This window comes from Macrobrachium rosenbergii, chromosome 50 (assembly GCF_040412425.1).
Source record: "Macrobrachium rosenbergii isolate ZJJX-2024 chromosome 50, ASM4041242v1, whole genome shotgun sequence".
In the NCBI taxonomy this organism is placed as follows: Eukaryota; Metazoa; Arthropoda; class Malacostraca; order Decapoda; family Palaemonidae; genus Macrobrachium; species Macrobrachium rosenbergii.
In genome coordinates this window covers 7792501-7812749 of record NC_089790.1, presented here as the reverse complement: position 1 = coordinate 7812749, position 20249 = coordinate 7792501, and the positions used below count along the sequence as shown (strand labels likewise).

The window sequence follows — 20249 nt, the reverse complement described above, 5'->3', positions numbered from 1 at the left end:
ACCAGAAATAAATTCCTCTAACCCTTGCAAGTCTGAGAAAACGTATACTCGATTTTATTTAACCTCTATGGACTAGACTGAACACTGGACATTAGCTCAATGCAGTGTTCCTTTTTTAAATGTAGGACCCAATTTTCATAAAATACATAAACCACAGGTTCTGTTGAAATGGAGTACGTGGACACGAACTCAATAATTGCAATAATTACCTGTTCACCGACTCATTTGTACAATTGTGTACCTTCGTGCTCCCTAATCACTGCACATTACATAAAAAATCCCATTGAAAAAATACTAAAATATTCTCCTTTTTCTTTTCAGAATACTAAAATGTGGGGAGAAAAGCATGCTGGCCTTGCTAGTATAACAGAAACTCAGGAAATTTTGAATCAGGCACTTACTCTCCACTGGGTCACACCCATGGCAAAGTTCAGTGAACTTTCAAGGTACTTCCTTTCTGGAATTAGTTGGAAAATTTTTAAATATGTTCACAACATTCACTTGGAAATCTAGTTTTACCCTGTGAACAAGGACAAATGTTTAAATTTTGAGAGTAGTTTTCATGCAATTATTTTTTTTAATTCTCACAACAATTACCTGAACAGGTAACATTAAATTCAAATGATTCAATTTTTCTGGATTATCCAAACACATGAAGGAAGAAGAAATTAAAGAGGTTCAATAGTATAAATATTTAATACAAATTCTGTACAAATATATACAATATAAGGATATATATCACAATAATTCAGCACTCTCAACAACTTACTGCTTCACCTGCAGGGCCACCAGAGTACTCAAATAAAATCCCCAAAGTAAAATAGCTTCAAAACTCAAAATTCATTAATATTTAGAAAACAACTCAACACACACTACTTGCCATCATCAACATATTGAATGGAAACTACAGTAGCAGTTTATTTGGAAAATTACACAACACTTTAAGGGTAAAATTACAATTCTGACTGTCTACGGATATGGAACCAGCATTTCATGTGTATATTAATTGCTAATTCATTTTGTAAACTTTGGACTGAAAACCAAATTAGTCCATATTTATTCACCCGGAAAGTTTTAACTGGCAAAATTGCAAAGACATCAGTCTCAGATTATTTATAAATCAATATAAAAACTCTGGCTACTCCACCATGATGGTTGAAGTGGGATTAGTGCTGTCTACGAGCATTGCCAAACTTGTCATTCTAATGGAAAGGCAATGAAAAAAGGAAAGCTCTTTGAGGACTAGACTAAACAAATGTAACAAACTGTAATAAATATAAGCAGTTTCCAATGTTATTGCCTTAATTCAAAACAATGTGTAAAGTGGCACAGCTATTCCCATATCTTGGGTCACCTGTCTCCGTCAAGGACGGGTATCTAATAAACTGCCTGTGTCATTAAGAGCCTTAAACCCTTTTCCATTACAGACTATCAAATCTCACCATGAGTCATACTCAACACAAGAGATTTACAATAATTTGAAATTTTTAAAATCTACTTGACTTTATTCAGATTTTTGAGCTCTTTCCTTGATAGAACATAAATGAGAAGTGTTGTTTTGCCTCCCAGTAAAATTAGGCAATCCAAGAATTTTCTCTACATGGCACTAAAATGGAAAACCTTTGTTTGTTGGCCAATTCCTAATTTGAGAACCTAAAATAGTAATACAAAACTAGGCCTATAATGAATTCACAGATGTGGCACCACAAGATGTTAGCGGTGACCACAAATCAACCCTCACGATAAAATACAATGAACATACTGTAAAGTAATACCATGGACAAAAATTTTTGGAACTACTAGGTGGCAATCATCATAAATGAGGTATTATGATAACTAATCACATACCTGAAAGTAATTTAGTGGCCACGTAACTGATATTTCAGCAACTGAAAATTACAGGATCTAAAGATTTGTGAATTTTTTTGTTCCATACAAATAAAAATAATGAACACTTGAAAAGTTGTGTCTTTATTGCTAAAACTTGGAGGCTGAGATGCAAATGTTCTCATTTACCCAGTCTGAAGATGGAATACAATTCAAATGCAGTATCACTTCATATAGAACAAATCTTTGTCAACATACATGCGTCTCAAATACAAGATGTATCTACCTGGACAGAGTTCACCAATATCATTTCTATCCCACAATGTCCATTTGTACCTCATCAATTTCATTAAGAAAACTAAAAATGAGAATAGACTTGCTCTGCCCTTATCCAATGAAACTTTCTTTTCATCATTATATGACCTTATTCGGGGTATAGAGCCTACAGTGTACATACCCTGTGCATCATATTGCAGATATTACCAAATGTTGACTGTTAGGACCTCACAACCTCAACATTCATTACTTCCTTCCACTCAATCTTTATCAGTTCCCTGAAGTCCTTTTCCACATATTTATAAAATCTCTTTAATTCTGCCCTTCAACAATTTCACCTCTCACTTGAAAACAACCTATTTTATCTTCATCACCGTCATTAACTAAATTTAGGCATGACAAAACCTGAACCAATTTAGTAATGGTTTTACAGTAAATTGATAGCACAAGATTTGTCCTTCAAGATTCGAACTCAAGAACAGGTATTCGCAATCTTATCCTCTTCTGTGATGGCCATAAATAGATGGGACTGAAGTTATTTAATTCTGTGACCTACTAACTGCTGTGTCATTACCATCCCCCTTACAACAAAGTACTGCATGCATAATTTACAAATTGACAAAATATTGTATGAATCCATATTTTGATCTTACAATGGTCTACATATTTTCCATGTCAGCCTTAGAAATGTTAATTACCTGAATCTTTTTTTACAATACATCTGTAATAATTCAACTTAATGAAATTCCCAAATACTAGACAAATAATTTAATTACACAATTTAACCGTAATTTCTCAATTATTTCAAATTAAAGAATGCAACCTAGATTCCCAGTAAAAATAACTAGTTACAACTAACTCTATTATTATCTGCTCATACAGCATCACCTATAATTACAGGGCAGTACATTCACATTTTGGTAGAACTGGGACAAGTTTTCCACTTCTTATGGTAAGCTTGGAAAGGACAAATTATCCAAAGGAACAATAAATGACATCAGTCCCAACTACATATGACCATCCAAATGGAGAAATTAGCATTATGAAAAGTATCATAAAACATTTTCATACGAATAAATGTTAATGGAATGAACTCGTCAACACAGGGAACAACCAATTGTGATGAAATGTTCATCAACTTTAAATAAATTATGAGGCACACATCAGTGCATGGCCTATTGAAGTAGATTTAATCAAATTTGAAAATATGGGAAACTGAAATGTATGAAAGAAACCTGGTTTTCTAATTTATAACAACATCAACAGTAACTAAAGCACAACTACTCTACCTATTTATGGCACCAATAAACTAACCAATACGGAAAAAATCTATAGTAGCACCAACACAGCAGTTTTAAGACTAACCATTTTAACATACACTTGTACAAATAAACTTTTATGTCATAGTAAACAATAAACAAATCTAGAATATACAGTAGTGTAATTTAGCCGAAGAATTTCAGCATTTGTGGTAAAACCATGTAACTTCCAAAAACCTAACAAACAAAGCAAATGGTCCAGCCCTTCATCATTCATAAATCACAAGGCTTCAAAAAATCATATATCTCAGTCAATTCATATTCATACTTTTCTTCATTGTAGGAAACAACATGACATGATTTTTCACCCCTAGCTAAGAAACAGTCAAGTATACATGCACGGAAGGGATAAATGTATATAGAAAAGGACTTGGGAAAGGTAAGGAGAAAACAGAAAATGATAACTGATTACAGAGCCATGAAAGATAAACAGATGTGAAAGTGGCAAAATCCACTGAGTAGATTCTATTCGAGATATGCTACAGCTAACAGTATTACACTATATGTCCAATTTTTATATTTTTACTTAAAAAAAGTGAATGCTTAATAACTGTACAGCACTTGCAAAACGTACAAAACTGACAGCTCTAGAACCATACTTTCAAAATGTACATTATTAGTTTTTAATTCCATTATAACACAAATTCAAGACACTTGATCTGGGGTAGAACAAAATGCAGCGGATTTGCCAAACAAAACAAAACAATGTTTGCCTTGGCTAAATTAAGACTGCAAAGAATTCAAGCAGAAATGTTACACGTATGACTGAATTATGTCCCCTTAAATCTTACGTAGGAATATGCTACTGCCTGTGATACAATAAAGCCCGGAACGTTCTAATTTTAACCTAAGTCAGCATTTCTATGGTAACATCTTTTTCTGCAAGGGTTAAAGCTTTTTCTTCGCACAATCACATTTATCCCATAGTAATCTTGATGCTTCACAGCCATCTCTAAATTATCACGATCAAATTCTAAAGACAGTAATATCTGATTGTCCACTGTATGAGTATTCAGGATTTTCAAAGTTCAGCCTCTGTTTAAGCGCGTTCTCTTTTTTTACCTAAAAGGCTGCAAAAAAAAAAAAAAAAAAAAAATTGTGGGTTCTTGGAAAAACAAATGTTTGATTCAAAATCTCCAGCAACAAGTCAAGCCAGCTAAAGAACTTGACTTCAATCAGAGAAACTGTGACTATAAAACACTTGCTATAATCACAGTGCGTAAAGAATTTTTCACATACTGTATCAGACTGATGCAAACTGTAACTGCCCACTGGCTATGCATATTACTTGCACTTGTACCAATTTCCCCTTCTCTGTAATAAGAATCTTAAATTCTTGAACATTTCTATGATTATAATTAAAATAGATTTTTGCCTTTATAACAAATATGGCGTTTAAAGTTTAAGTGTCATCATTAGCATCACAGCCTTGAGACAATGAAATAAAATTGGTTAAATTCTACCTTAGAAATCAAATATTGAGCAACACCAAATTACAAGGAACACAATTTCAATCTTAACAAATATTAAAACTTGCAAAACAACAACTATTCTACCAACGTCCGTAAAACACTTCGATGGTTGTCCAACATCCTTTAGATTAATTACCCTAAAATACTAATTTTTTACACATTTAGCCTAAACTTCTGCCAATAACATTAATTTGTCAAGGTTCCCATGTTTTCAAATTCTCCAAGTAACTTTCAACAACAGACTACAGCTATTTGCTTGATATTAAGCTGGATTTAACACAACTGCCTCAACTCAACATTTCTATGAAGCTTTCATGTCCACTCACGCCAAATATCTAAACCCAAGACTACAATTACCACATTGTGCAATGTTGGTTACATCTTTTAGGTGTAAAATCTGTTCCCTTGTTGTGTATTTTAAAACAAAATACAAAATTTAAAATCATATCTATATACATAAAATAAAAATTCTTAGACCTGAAAAAAAAAGTTTCATCTACAGAAAACAAAGTTCACGTCTCTCACTGCATTATACAAATGCATAATTCTTTACTATAAAAATTATTTAGCTAGATGAAAACTACCGCTGGGGGCCTGCATGGACAAATTCAGAACTGGCTTTCCCTACGTAAGAATCAGGCACTCGGAATAATGCTTGCCCTACTCTAACTTTCTGTCCAGGTTCGACACATACCTTAGTATTTTTTGGAGCTTCAAAAATAAGCACAAGTGTAGATCCTAAATTGAACTCTCCTAAAGCTTGCCCTCGGTTTAATTGAATGAGTTTAGATGAGAAGTGTGCATCAAAGAATTTGTTGTTGTTCCATTTCTTTTCATTAGTTTTCAACATTTTATCAAAGTACACTTTTATTGACCCTACATTGGTGGCCCCAACAGCAGTCATTGAATAGAACCCATGGCACCATTCCCCAACATAAGTAACTCGTTCATTCAAGACAAACAAATCCCTAATCCATCCAGCAACTGATGGATTGACGCTTAACAACTCTCCGGGAAAATGGCGGCGAAATTTCACCTGCCAATCAGCAGACGAGTGGAAACGATGGTAATCTCCTGGAGCCAGATAAATCACACACTGGTAGAGACTGTTCTCACTGTTTGATAGGCAGCTGCGATGGAAGCACTCGTCATCGTCTTTCTCGACTACCATGGGTCCTCCCTTGCTCCAACAGTTGGGTCCCAAGAACTTTCGCAGAGAATATGAAACACCCTGCAACAATACAAAACATATATAAACATACAGTACTTCCTAAAACACTGCAGGCATACAGACTGTATTTCTAATGGCTCACAATTGTAAAAATGAAATTCATTATACAGTAATTTGGACCTAGGAAGATGATGATGTACGTCTCACTGAAAAATACATACTTTTCATGGTACAATGCTGGTTTTCATGTCATATTTAACCAATTAGTTGTTTTGGATTAAATAGAATTATGATATTCAGGCTCCACGTCTAAGCTTTGGGGCACTTTTAGTCATTCAGTGCTTTAAATAAAGAGGAATAAATATACAGTACAAGGTAAAATTCATGTCAAAGTAAAAATAATCATCTAATTAGTGAAAAAGCATGTACTCTGAAAGGTACAAACACTACAATACTGGTGATAGTGTAAAATGTTTACATGCTGTGTATTTATTACTTAAATACTGAAAGATCAGAAGTACAAGTATGAAAGATGTGGACGATTACACATAAATACTGTACTCCCAATAGCATTCTATCCCCTTGTTACAAAAAGCAGTTCTGTGATAACAAGCTCAAGCAACTAAAGTTCTCCCAAACTAGGTTATGAATTACTTTACACCATTAGTTAGACCAACCAATAATCCAGTTTTCATAATGTGCAATGCACAATCACAGAAAAATAACACACTTTTATTTCTTGTTACATTAAAATGCCTAGATGATAAGATATCCAATTTGCATATCCACTGCACTAGCAAACTCGGGCCCTTACTTTGATTTGATCCAAAGCTCCACAGTCAACTGTACCAAATGACAGTAATCTTCCATCAGCTGGACTCACTACTGCAGCAGAATTATCAACTGGACGCACACCTTCCTTGAGTGATCGCCGAAATAATTCTGAGAGACATCTGTATTTCCCTAGATCTTCTACTTCAGCTTCAGCCATATTGCAGCCAAATGCTCTAACGTACAGGCCAAGAACAGACTTTCTTGACCACTCTGGTAATTCTAAGCCTGAAACATTAAGCCTACTAAGAGAAAATACAGCAATAATGTCTGCATGAGACAGCAATGTTATGTAAAAATGATTCATTTTAATGCTTTTGGAAGCGCTATAAGACCTTATAACATACAATTATATAACTTTTTAAGAATAAACGGAAATGGGGGTCAAGCAATGAGAGAGAGAGAGAGAGAGAGAGAGAGAGAGAGAGAGAGAGAGAGAGAGAGAGAGAGAGAGAGAGAGAGAGAGAGAGATAAGATGTTCAATCATGAACAAAGGCTGGAAAACGTATAAATTTTGTTCAATTTATAGCCTTACAGGAATAAAAATTTACTATAGAGAGTAGAAACATTGGTAATAGAACATGGCTAAAATTGTATACAAAACATGAACTGTTCATTATATCAGAAATTTAGAACTGATGGTAAAGACCACATATCTTTCAAGTTTTTCATTATACATAACTTAGTTTATAATGTGTTTGGGCAAAAAATGACTGCTGATGTGTTAACAATGTCTTTAAAAAAAGTCAATCATTTTTCTTACCATTAACCCATCCCCAGGCTCTGCTAAAGTACCTCAGAGGTAACAGCTTGTATGCCTGAACTTCCCACTCATCAGCCAAACAGTCGCAAGGCTCTATCTGACCAAGTTTCGCTGCCTCCCGTTTACGGGTGTGCCTGTATTGCTGAAAGGCAATGAGGGCCAGGCCTACACCCACAGGAAGAGGAGTCCAGCGTAGAGAGCGCAGATAGTGCTTGAAGCTAGACTGGGCCATGATGTCGGAGTCAAAGAATACTGGAAAAGGAAAAATCATTGTAAACTTCTTTTCTAATACAGTAAACTCTGTACGTATATAGGAAACAGTAAATTCACATAAAGTATCTTCTAATCAAATACTGTGGCAAAGTCAAGACAGTTAAATTAATTTTGTGACACTTTTTCTCTTTACTCCCTGAAGCTAAGAAAACGATGTAGCCTACCCATTCTTCATAAAGTGAGTTCTCTAATAGTTTATAAATATGGCATCCAATCTAAAACAGTGAAACATGCATTTTACTGATATTTTTTCAAGTGATTCGGATGAAATGGATAATTTCCATACTAAATGCTTGGATAACCTAATACATTCCTTATATTTAATGAAGTTGGGGACCCCCAGTGAAAAGCCATCCTTTCGGGTCAGGTTAAGTATGGCAAGACCCAGTATCCATTCAAAAACTTCGGTTTTCCACTAGGGAGCCCACATTACCATTAGAAAAAGGGGTTTTAATGGGTTACTGTAACTACATGTTTCCAGTGGAAATATTAAGTTTCTCAAAATCAAAAACTATCAGAAAACCCATCTTTACCAATTTTGGAACGAAGAGTAATAGTACATATCTATCAGTGTGGAAAAGTAGCCTATCACTTCCTTTTCCATGAAAGGCTCTCACAGACTATGGAACAGTATTTTCATGACAAAGGCAAGGGTATTATTGTACTTTATATCATCATCAGCTTGAATGTTTCTGACATTTGTTTCATTAGCAAATTAATACTTTTCACGACAGTGGGCCACAATCTTATATCCCAAAATTTGGGGGGGGGGGCATTGTGGGAAAGCAAGGCTTTTGGGTGGGAGGAAAATACAAATGTGAAATGCAAGTATATGAATCCCACTGATAATTCTCATTCAGATTAAGTTAAAAGAATATTTTTAAACTAACACCATGAACTACGATAAGGACATGATGCCCTAGGTTAGGTTAGGTGTGGTTGCTTAAGATGCTACCTATCATTATTATTCATTTGCAGTACCCTAGGTTTGACTAGGTGAGCTACAGCATCCTAGATTAGGTTAAGGTGGGGGGTTGCCCTGTGGCTAGCTTACATAAAGTTAAATCAATCCTTATATTTTACTCGTTTAACGTTTTACCAACACAAAAACCATTTTCCCTGAATTATGGGATTTAAGAGTGTGGTCCACTACCTTTAAAAGTACTTATGAGACAATGGTGACAGTGGGTTCACGTGGTCTGGCCTAAGCTACCCCTTAACTGCTAAAAAAATGAACGCCAGAAACATTCGGGCCACATTAAAGTTCGGACATGGAATACGGTAGAACTCAAAATGCAATAATTGTTCCAGAGCTGTAAAACAGACTAAATTCATTAACTTATAATTGGTTAATATCCCTCCAAACGAGCTCGTTACAAATAGGGTAGCTTGTACCTAGCTGCTTACAATTTCCGGGGTGAATATACATTACTTTTCATGCTGGCCTCTCTTTTTATGTTCTTAATTACGTCTAAGCTTTGTATAAACTCCTAATGTAAAAATGAAAGCATGTCAATAAAAAACAACCTAATGTTCTTACCAATATATACGCTAACAAATTTTATAGGCCTCTTCTGCAATATCAAGCACGTTACGTTACGTTTATACAGTGGTTCTACCTCACAGAATATACAACAACAACAACAACCACATTTAGTAAAGATTCTCACATTTTAAAAAATTATATTGTGATTTATTGAAAAACTAACGCACAGATTATAATTCTTTTGATATTTCATTTAAATTATTAGTGAGAAAAAACACTGCAATACGGTAAATATCTTTGGCAAGTCTGAACAGTATTCTATTTTACCAACTCCGTACAATTCTTAATGTACCAATCAGTTTCCTTTAAGTAGAAACTTGTAAAATGTAATCCACCCGTTACGAAAAATTGGGTCAGCCAGGGATATCGGGGTATAAAATTTGGGCCAAAGGCCCAGTGCTGGGACCTATGAGGCCATTCGGCGCTTTAAAGTTTTAAAACTATTGTTAGGAGGGGGTGGAAAGTAAGAAGGAAGAAAGAGAAGAAGAGTGGAGGTACAGCAATAGGAATGAAAACGGTTGCGGGTAGGGGGAGGAGGGACGCTGTAAAGTAATGCCTACAGAGCAGCGAATGAGGTACACTGACGGCACTGCCCCCTTACAGAGAATAACGGGATATCTCAAGAGGCAATAAACTCAATTATTTAAAGTGCCGGTCTGGGCGAGGGAACAAGACAGGACATAACTAGAGGATTTCAACACAAAAAGGGAAATGGGAAGTAGGATGGTGTATAAAGAAAAGTAAGCTACTGTAAAAGGGAATTTTTTTATCACAGCTAAGCAGGTACCACGGGGTTTTGTATGACACTGAATACAGACCAAACTAAAAGATTTGTAAAATCTATTTGCAAAGAGAAAAGGTTTATTTAGGCAGTTTAACAGAAATTAAAAAGGAACTTGATAATTATTTTTTTTCTTAACAGAAACTCATCAAACATCAGATGGGTTAACATTAGGTAGAAATTAAATATGAGAGGGGGTAGGGACGGGATACTGGTATTGCTCGTAAATGGTGACGGCATGCAACCAATGAAGATATAACATGAAATAACCATAATCAAACTGAATGGCAAATGCTAATCATACATTCCCATTTTTATGATTATATTATCATGCATCTAAGCTCGAATACATTAGATAAAAACGGGGACAAATCATCAAATCAAAGCCTGAATGTAAAAAGCTTTTGAGGTATTTAACTGAACCATGGCAGTACTAGCTTTAGGAGACGTTAAGACAGTAGGTTTTTTTTTTATAACAAAACTCAGATTTGGAATTTTTTAAAAACTGAATCAGGGAATAATGATTTACATTGCTGAACGAAGATCATAGACGTAAATTAAATGTATTAAACTTTCACGAAATGGTGATAGACAAGGAAAAAATCTACATTTGATGCCTCAAATCACAACCAAATTACCATTAATTTTGAATATAAAACAGTAAAAATAAATATAGGAAAAAAAGATGAAGACTGGATGTGGACATTAAAATTTAGAAGTGATAAGAAGAAAAGAAGGAAAAAGTGAGGCCTAGAGATGAAGAAGAAGAATAGTAACACTATGATATTAAATATAACTCAGAGAACATGGACAGAATTCAAGCAATGAAGAATATAACTCCTCTAGAGATTGACTTAGAAAATAAGAGGAATAATTTAAAATGCACAAACGAAAATGTCAGATAAAGACCCAAAACTCGATAATCTTACATATTCAGCTAAACAGGAAACTTTTATCAATCTTGATGAAAAAAATGGAAGAATACTGATTAACCATCAACCCTGTATGAAACTTCATAACTCGAACAAAATAAGAAATGGAAAAGTTGCTGAGAACTGAGAGTATGCATGAAGATTTCACGAGCTACAAAAACGTACATTAAATTCACATTAAAAGTGGTGAATGTGAAGTGTGGCACTTAAATGAGAATCTAAATTTTTAAAAATAAAAAATATATATATTGGAAATTGCACTGGGTAGGCGATAAAAATGAGTGATGTGGCAGACATCAGTAATAAAGTGTGTCCAGGTGATAGTTAAAAAATAAATAAATAAATATATAAAGGAAGCCAGAATCGAAAATTAAATTTCAGTAAATATACGACAGTTTTGTTACTGATATTATTTTAAGAAGAAATAATGCGTTGCGACTAAATGACATTTCATGAATGCGAAAATGTTGAGGGTATATTTTTATTTTTAGTACTTTTTTTTTTTATTTTGCCCAGATTACAAGAAAGAGTGAAGTGAAATACTTTGAATTACATAAACCATATGAAGATGGAAAGCATGATGTTGGTAAACTTTTATTGAATGAAGACAATTAACAAAAAAGAAATACAATATAAGTGAAAATGAAGAAATGAATAAAAGAACGTGGCTTAAAAAATGCTATCACATAAAAAAAAAACTGAGACGACATTGCAACACAAGCTCCAACCGGAACTTAAAGCAGATAAATTCAATTTATAAGATGCAAAGAACAACCCCAAAAGCTGGATTTGCTCTTCCGGTGTAACGAATTATTCTCCTAACAGAAAATTCAGTTTTTCTCAGAACGTTCTTCTTTGTACAACTGAGTGAAACGTTTTTCGTCTGATCAATGACTCTGTCCTGATGTCACCGGCCGTTTCTAGTTCAGTATGGTTCTTGCTCTGATCAAGGATATATAGACTTCTACGCCACAAGAACTGGGGGCTGATTTTCTTAGTCTACGAGAATCATCGATTGATTTTCTGAGTCCTTCAAATACATCATACCCGCTTTAGTCTAGTTTCTTTCGTGAATAATCTAACCTGCCTCTTTCTAGGGCGTAAAAGTCTAGCATTACTTAATTTACCCAAGTAGGGCGGTCGATGACATTTCTATCAAGAATCGAACAAGATTTGGCCAAGCATTCCCGTCTGGGCATTTTCGACTTGGAAAAGATATATTAGTGTGCGACTATTGCAAGGTGGAGCAAATCATTGTCCATAAAAATCTGTGTATGTCTGTGAGCTTGTGTGCGAGCAATTTTGATTACAATGAACGTTTTGAAGAAGCTGGTTACGCGCGAGCACAGGTTTTCGCTAGTATGAGCAGCTCGTAATGGGATGAGTGAGCAAAAGCCTGTTTAACTGGATTGACCTTTGTTATTTGTGCATTACTACATCATCGTGATACGCATATTTCGCCATGCCAAATATTATTATTATTATTATTATTATTATTATTATTAATTTCCATTTGGAATAGGCCTACGGACGTGTCCGTCAAAGATTCCCCAAATGCAAATATGACAAAAACATGGTAAAACTGATGATCAGTAAAACGCTGATGAAACATTAAATATTCTAGAAGTACTCAACAAGAAAATAAATATAAACAATTAAAAATACATGAAAACAATGAATGCAGTGACAAGACGCATTAAGAGTCTCCCGTAGGCGTAAACTCAAGAGCACCAACACTGCAAACCTTATTTTGAAAACGTACATGGGCCCGCCAGGGAGGGAATTATCCCTGAGGAGGGCTGTACATAAAACCAAACAAAGTGAAACAAAGTGAAGGTTAAGCAGGCCTTATGTTAGCATCGGCCCTTGCACACGGTGAGTGACGCTAAAACGTTGAAGTGAACGCAAGATCTGGTGTGGAACTCTAGACTGTCTATCCATCGGAGACCACCTATTTATGTACCGGTAAGTTTTGAACCGCTACTTATTCAAATACTCAAACCCAAACACATTTCCATGCTTCAAAACGTAGCTAAAATAAAATCTAGCTGAAATATGAAAACATGCATATTTAAAAATCATCACGATTGCGGTCATGGCTTGACTTTTAAGACCGAAAATGTCAGTTCTAAATTTGAAAAAGGAAAAAGTATTCAGGTCAACGGTCTGAACGAATTCTGGAACTCTTTATAACGGGTAATACGATAACAAGTGAAATGTTCAGATAAGGGTGGTTATCTGTGTAAACAATAAAGAATAAAAGCTGTGTCTTGTGAAACAAAGAAAACTGTTGAGTCTAATGTTTCTGCCTGCGACAACAGTGTTGCATGTAGGTGGTTGGGAGTATGTGTATGATGCAAATTAAGGAGATTAATGCTTACGTCATTTTACATGGCGTTTGCACACATATACCTTTATACGTACACATATATGCATGCATAATACTACTGCTACAACTGCAATATATAAACTAAGTTTATAGACCAAATGCGGGATGTCATGGCTGCAAAAAAATAACAGAAAATCTAACTGGCATTGCTGTAAGGAGGGAGGGTGATTGACTAGTTGAATGAAGTACAAATAGATGCTTCAAATCCTTTGACTGTAGTTGCAAGAGTTACTTACTAGAGGGAAATATCCAGTTTTCGGTTAAATATCTTGGTCCAAATTGGTGATATTCTACGGGAAGGCATGGAAGGAGAAGAGTAACGTCCATTAAGTCAGTTTTTCTCAAATTGGGCTTTGCAAAAAGGATTATCACGGGTATTTTAAAATGACTGACGATAGTGCATTCAAGTCATAAAGTGAGAGAGAGAGAGAGAGAGAGAGAGAGAGAGAGAGAGAGAGAGAGAGAGAGAGAGAGAGAGAGAGAGAGAGAATTCTAGATATTGTACTCAGTTTCAAGTCAACGTTGGGACGGATCGAAGGTCTGCTAACTCTATGGGGGAGGCAACTTTGAGCTCCAAAGTGGTGAGGACAGGAACAATGTGGTTAAATTCTTTATAATGTTGAAACATTACCAGAACTACTACTTTAGGCAGCCACCATTAATTTCATCGCTCTCACATTTCAAACTTATTAGATATTCTAAGAGATTTTCATCTTAATTCGATCGCAAGTGTCATTTCATTTTAAAAAATAATCTCGCAAAATCATCATATGAAGTTATATAACTGAATATCATCTCAAGAACACACACACACACATATATGTGTATATATATATATATATATATATATATATATATATATATATATATATATAGAGAGAGAGAGAGAGAGAGAGAGAGAGAGAGAGAGAGAGAGAGAGAGAGAGAGAGAGAGAATGACAATATAACATTAAAATTCTCGTACAAATGGTTAAAAATATTTTATAATTATCGCATAAACTTGATAGCAGAAGTCCTCCTGCTATCAGGCATGCATTATATATAAATTACACACACACACACATATATATATATATATATATATATATATATATATATATATATAAACATATATGTATGTGTGTGTACACGTCTGCGGGATCACTAAATATCGGGATGCATTTAACTCTTAAAGTAACTCCAGGAGTCTCTCTCTCTCTTCTTTTGGCTTAATCGCTAAGGAATACACACACACACACAAACAGGTTTTTCCAGAACTGTCTCCGAAGCCCCGTATGTGGATCGGCATATCAATTACGTCATTCAGTGGGTGGAGCTTGCGGAGAGAAAATGAGTCACAACAACGTGTCTCCTGTCCGTTACATGACAGATGTGGAGAGAGAGAGATTCGCTTTCATTTGAATGAGCCTTAGTGAATCTTTCAAGAATTACGAGAACCATGTTGTAGTCAAGTTGTTGTTGTTGTTGTTGTTGTTGTTGTTATTATTATTATTATTCAAAATTAGCAAGATTTCTTATGGAAATAAAACTAAAATTACCATTAACTTGCAAAACATGTTTCGACCAAACAGAAGCATTATATCTGAAGGAAACAATAACAAATCAAGATGTAAGGACCAAAAATATTTGCACACAGGAGCAACAATGCAAAGCACTGGTTCATGGTACTTAAAATACTCCGGAGCAAAGTACTGTGGCAAAAATGATTCTGCTGCTCAACGAAGCGAGTAGCACGCACGCACATATTCTCGACATTCGGAAAGTAATTCAGGTATTGTATTTTCGCCTTGGGGTGGACGATAACGATACGCATCGTTAGGTCAAAAGTATTCGACTCTTTAGATGAGAAAAGTATAAACTAAAGTTTGACAGCTATTCGTTGAAACTGAAGAATCGACTGTCTATTGTTTGAATAACCGCAAGTTGCTGGTGTCAGGTAGCACGCTGAGGTTGTAGTAAAAAAATTATCTTTGTTTTTGGTTGTTACGTAGTCTTGTGTGGTTTACTAGTACCAGGAGAAGCAGAGAAGGATTTACAGTTACAGGCCTACACACGTGTACCAGGAAACGCCAAGAGGAATAAACTATAACAATGATATATGAAGTAGACGAAAGGGAAAAAGCATTGTGTGCCAAAATAAAAAAAAATAGACATCACTCTTCAGAAAAGAGGGGAAAAAGAACGAATCCACACTACTTATAAAATTTATATATATAAAGATAAGCCAGCCACTGATTTCATTTCCTTGCCTCAGTGGAGACAAACTTTTCCTCTTCGTTGTTACTTGAGTCGTGTAATTTCCCGTAAGCTCTCTCTCTCTCTCTCTCTGCCTTAGATTTTCCTCGTCTGATGCTTAATAATGAGCTGTGGGTACATCTTTGAGTGAGACCATTCGAAAACCAATCAGTCAATCAGAAGCAAATTTTCAGCAATAGTTTTTTCTTTCACATTACATCAGTTAAACGTATATATAGGCCTATATATATATATATAATATATATATATATATAATATATATATATACTGTATATATATATATATGCATTTATGAATTTTTACATCACCGTGAATATTTTATAAGGAACATTATAACACCAAGCTATAAATGTCATTAATATATATATGTATATATACAGTATATGTCTATATATATATTTATACATATATGTTTGTGTACGTATATAATGTGTGTGTAACAGAGAAAAATATATATTATATACAGGACAAATAAACAGGGGAAACAAATAAAGCAACCAAACGGAGGGTGAAAAACAAAAGCTATATATACAAGTCGGTTCTTCGGACCTTGGCTAATACCATAAGCGCCTTACTAGAGAACAAACCATTCGCATGTGGTCACAAGTTACACTCCTTCACGTACATAACACAAAAGCACACGAAAGCACAGATCCATGTCGACCACTCCTTACTTGCTTGTCCAATGTGTGTGTGTGTGTGTGTTTGTTTGTTTGTTTGTGTGACAGGTTAAGAGGAGAGAGGAAAGGGAACTTTCCTTTTGGACAAAAGTATCATGTGGTCAAACTGAATGACAGGTACGAAGGAAAATCGTCATTAAATTCCATCGTTACAAAACAGCGGAGTGACAATCAATACTTCCAGCAAACTTGAGACAGTATTACGAATATGAGAAGCTGCTACTTGAGAGGTCGTAAATATCTCTCTCAGATTTTAAAAATGAAAACTTTCCAGTTTTCTTTGATTGGTAATGAGAAGATGCTATCTGAGAGGTCGTACATATTCCTCTCAGGTTTTAAAAGTAAAACTTCCCAGTATTCGTTGATTAATAGCTTTTTTTCTATATTATAATCTATCTAATTATTCCGTACACCAGTTGCTACCCAAGACCAGCCAATAACGCCGTCGTCATTCGAGAAAAATGACAGATGATAATGATGGAGCCACCGGATATGCCACTTTAAATTTCATGGCTACAACATTCCTCGCTTAATCAATAATCCTCAGCCTCAAATTAGCACCACCTATTGGGAGATAGGCTTGAGAGGCTCTCTCTCTCTCTCTCTCTCTCTCTCTCTCTCTCTCTCCAACACATCCCTATTCACCGAATTCTTTGTTGTGTCCCTTTTCAAATTCTCTCGGAATATTTTATCCAACATTTTACAATATTGAGAATGGGGAGTTTATTACACAACACCGACTTGACGGGATGATACGTGAACAACCCGAGAGAGAGAGAGAGAGAGAGAGAGAGAGAGAGAGAGAGAGAGAGAGAGAGAGAGAGAGAGAGAGAGAGAGATAACTCATCGAACATTTTAAAACACTGAAAATAGGAAGGTTTATTACATAACAGCTGCTTGACAAGGTGATACGTAAACCACGAGAGAGAGAGAGAGAGAGAGAGAGAGAGAGAGAGAGAGAGAGAGAGAGAGAGAGAGAGAGAGAGAGAGAGAGAGAGAATATTTCATCGAACATATTAAAACATAAAAAATGAGAGGTTTATTGCATAACAACAACTTAATGAGATTATACGTAAACCACCGGATAGAGAGAGAGAGAGAGAGAGAGAGAGAGAGAGAGAGAGAGAGAGAGAGAGAGAGAGAGAGATATCGTTGTAGAGCATATCCACTTCAAACGAATGCCCGAGAGATGCTACCTCGAAAAGCCTTGACCTTCACCTAACGGCCTAGCGTTTTCATGATACTCTTATCAAAAACTAATGAACGCATTAATTCACGTTAAAAATTATACAAAATCTTGTTCACAAAATCCACTTATTTCTTCGTCTTCTCATCCTTCAGCTTCAAAATAATCTGTCCCAAAGAATACCAACAACATATACCAGTTCTTGAACGCATCTTTCTCAGCAATGGTATGTAGGACGCTTAATAAATTGATGCACTCTGACGCGTTCATGACCCTTTTGGAAGCGGCAATTTTCGGCTCCCCGTTCCTCCTTTGCCGGGCGTTTCAGGTTTTCGCCAGTGTGGCAGCTTCGTGTTCGCGGATGCCTTCTGCAACCTTAATGATGCTCTTTATAGAACCCCGACTGCTTGCAAGCTCTTGCAGAGATCTCAATCTCTGACCTTCCTCTCTGAATCACCAGGAATATATATATAATATATATATATATATATATATATATATATATATATATATATATATATATATATATATATAATATATATATATATATATATATATATATATATATATATATAAGTTTAGGCCAAAGACCAAGCGCTGGGACCTTTGAGGTCATTCAGCGCTGAATATAATGTTGAAACAATTGTTAGGAGAGGGTGGAACGTAAGATGGACGAGAGAGAATATGAACGGAGGTACAGTAAAAGGAATGAAAGGGGTTGCAGCTAGGGGCCGAAGGTACGTTGCAAAGAACCACGTAGTGCCTACAGAGCACCGCACGAGGTGTACTGACAGCACTATCCCCCTACGGGAAGCTTTATCAAATGGCTCTGCATTTATCGCTGATGATTAAGACGTAGTTTCCTACCAAACGTTACCAATACCTTATTTATTTTCCAAATTACTGAGAGAAAGAGAGAGAGAGAGAGAGAGAGACTACCCTCTTTTTAAAAGAAACTATTCTCTGTTTTCAGTGAGAGCGAAAGAGGTTGTCTTTACTTTAAGTGAGAAATATACAGGTATCATATTTTTAGAGAGAGAGAGAGAGAGAGAGAGAGAGAGAGACTATCCTCTTTTTTAAAGAAACTATTCTCAACTTTCAATGAGAGCGAAAGAGGTTAGCCTACCTTTACTTCAAGTGAGAAATATACAGGTATCATATTTTTTGAGAGAGAGAGAGAGAGAACCATCAGAAATTTTGACGAGTACTAAACAATTCTCGTAAGGAGATCACACACACATACACACACGCACACACACATATCTGCAATGAGTTCACTGCCGCAGTCTTCTCCCATATAGACGTATACAGACAGAAGGGGTTACTGGGATCGGAGTCTGGAAAAGATGAGACTGTCCCATAAAGACTCAGTCTCGGGGAAACATGACGCCTTGCTACGGAAACAAGAAGAAGAAGAAGAAGAAGAAGAAGAAGAAGAAGAAGAAGAAGAAGAAGAATGCTCCCATATCTGCGCAGTAACGGCGTGCGTGAGACTTGACACTTGCAACACTCATAAAAATAATGATCTACGATCTGTCATCATTAATATCAGCTAGAACAATCATCATCATATTAAAATCAGCTGATCAGTTGTCATTGTTATTGAATATTACCATCACTGCAAATTGAAAACTGATGACAGGAAGTCATAAAACCACAATAAATAGTAAATCTAAAAAAAGCAGTATATTTCCACTTCCGCGTCGAGAATTGCAAACAAAATACGATGATGCTAAAATCTGACAAATCCTCGAATGTTATTCAGACTCATGGCCGGCTCTCTCTCCCTCTCTCTCTCTCTCTCACCACCCACCCATATACATATATAATATATATACATAATATATATATATATTACATAACCGTAAGCAAATGGCTTGGGATGTTAAAGCACTGTATTCTAACAAATTTTCTACAAAAAATGCATGATAACGGATATGAGTACAAGCCTTAAAAGCAAGTCATGTTACGCTATACTGGCCAGTGTCAATTTTTTTTCCCAAGAAAAGATTTTTGTATATATATATCTATATATATATACATACATATATATTATACATTTATATATTGTATTTCCACAATGGTCCCGTGGATGAAGTATAAGTCCTCATGTAAAAAAAAAAAAATATATATATATATATATATATATATATATATATATATATATATATATATATATATATATATATATAAATAAATCTTGACAAAAATATAAAGAAAATAAGTCCTAAAAACTGGAAACAATATACATGAGATAGCTAAAAATGACTAAGGTTAAAGACAGTGAAGTGGAAATGTAACCTTGTATGAATATTCATCGACAGAGTCACAGAGGCAGCAGGAACTGCTAGTAAGTGTAGGAAGAACGCGAAGAGAATAAAAGCAGTGAATGATGGAACAATGAAACTGAAACTTAGTAAAGGGAAAAAAAGATGGCCTGAATTAAAGTTGTGGGACAATGGAGACCACCATAGTGGAATGGAATAGAATATAAAATTTAGGCCAAAGGCCAAGCGCTGGGACCTATGAGGTCATTCAGCGTTGAAA

The 20249-nt window shown here is 35.3% G+C and overlaps 1 protein-coding gene across 3 annotated transcripts in view; it reads right to left on the bottom strand.

The window, feature by feature from the left end:
• Window positions 1–680: 680 nt before the first annotated feature.
• Pisd (phosphatidylserine decarboxylase) overlaps window positions 681–20249 on the bottom strand; it is a 32678-nt gene continuing 13109 nt past the window's right edge. The window contains exons 2-5 of one of the 3 annotated variants that reach the window (XM_067093654.1): window positions 13817–13870; window positions 7660–7911; window positions 6880–7124; window positions 681–6125 (exon numbers count right to left, since the gene is read on the bottom strand). In XM_067093654.1, the coding sequence (XP_066949755.1) occupies window positions 5475–6125; window positions 6880–7124; window positions 7660–7911; window positions 13817–13870 (1202 nt within the window). In that variant the 3' untranslated portion in view covers window positions 681–5474. Of the gene's footprint in view, window positions 6126–6879; window positions 7125–7659; window positions 7912–9472; window positions 9625–13816; window positions 13871–20249 lie in introns of those variants that run through there. The other 2 variants (XM_067093656.1, XM_067093655.1) reach the window with 2 other exon arrangements.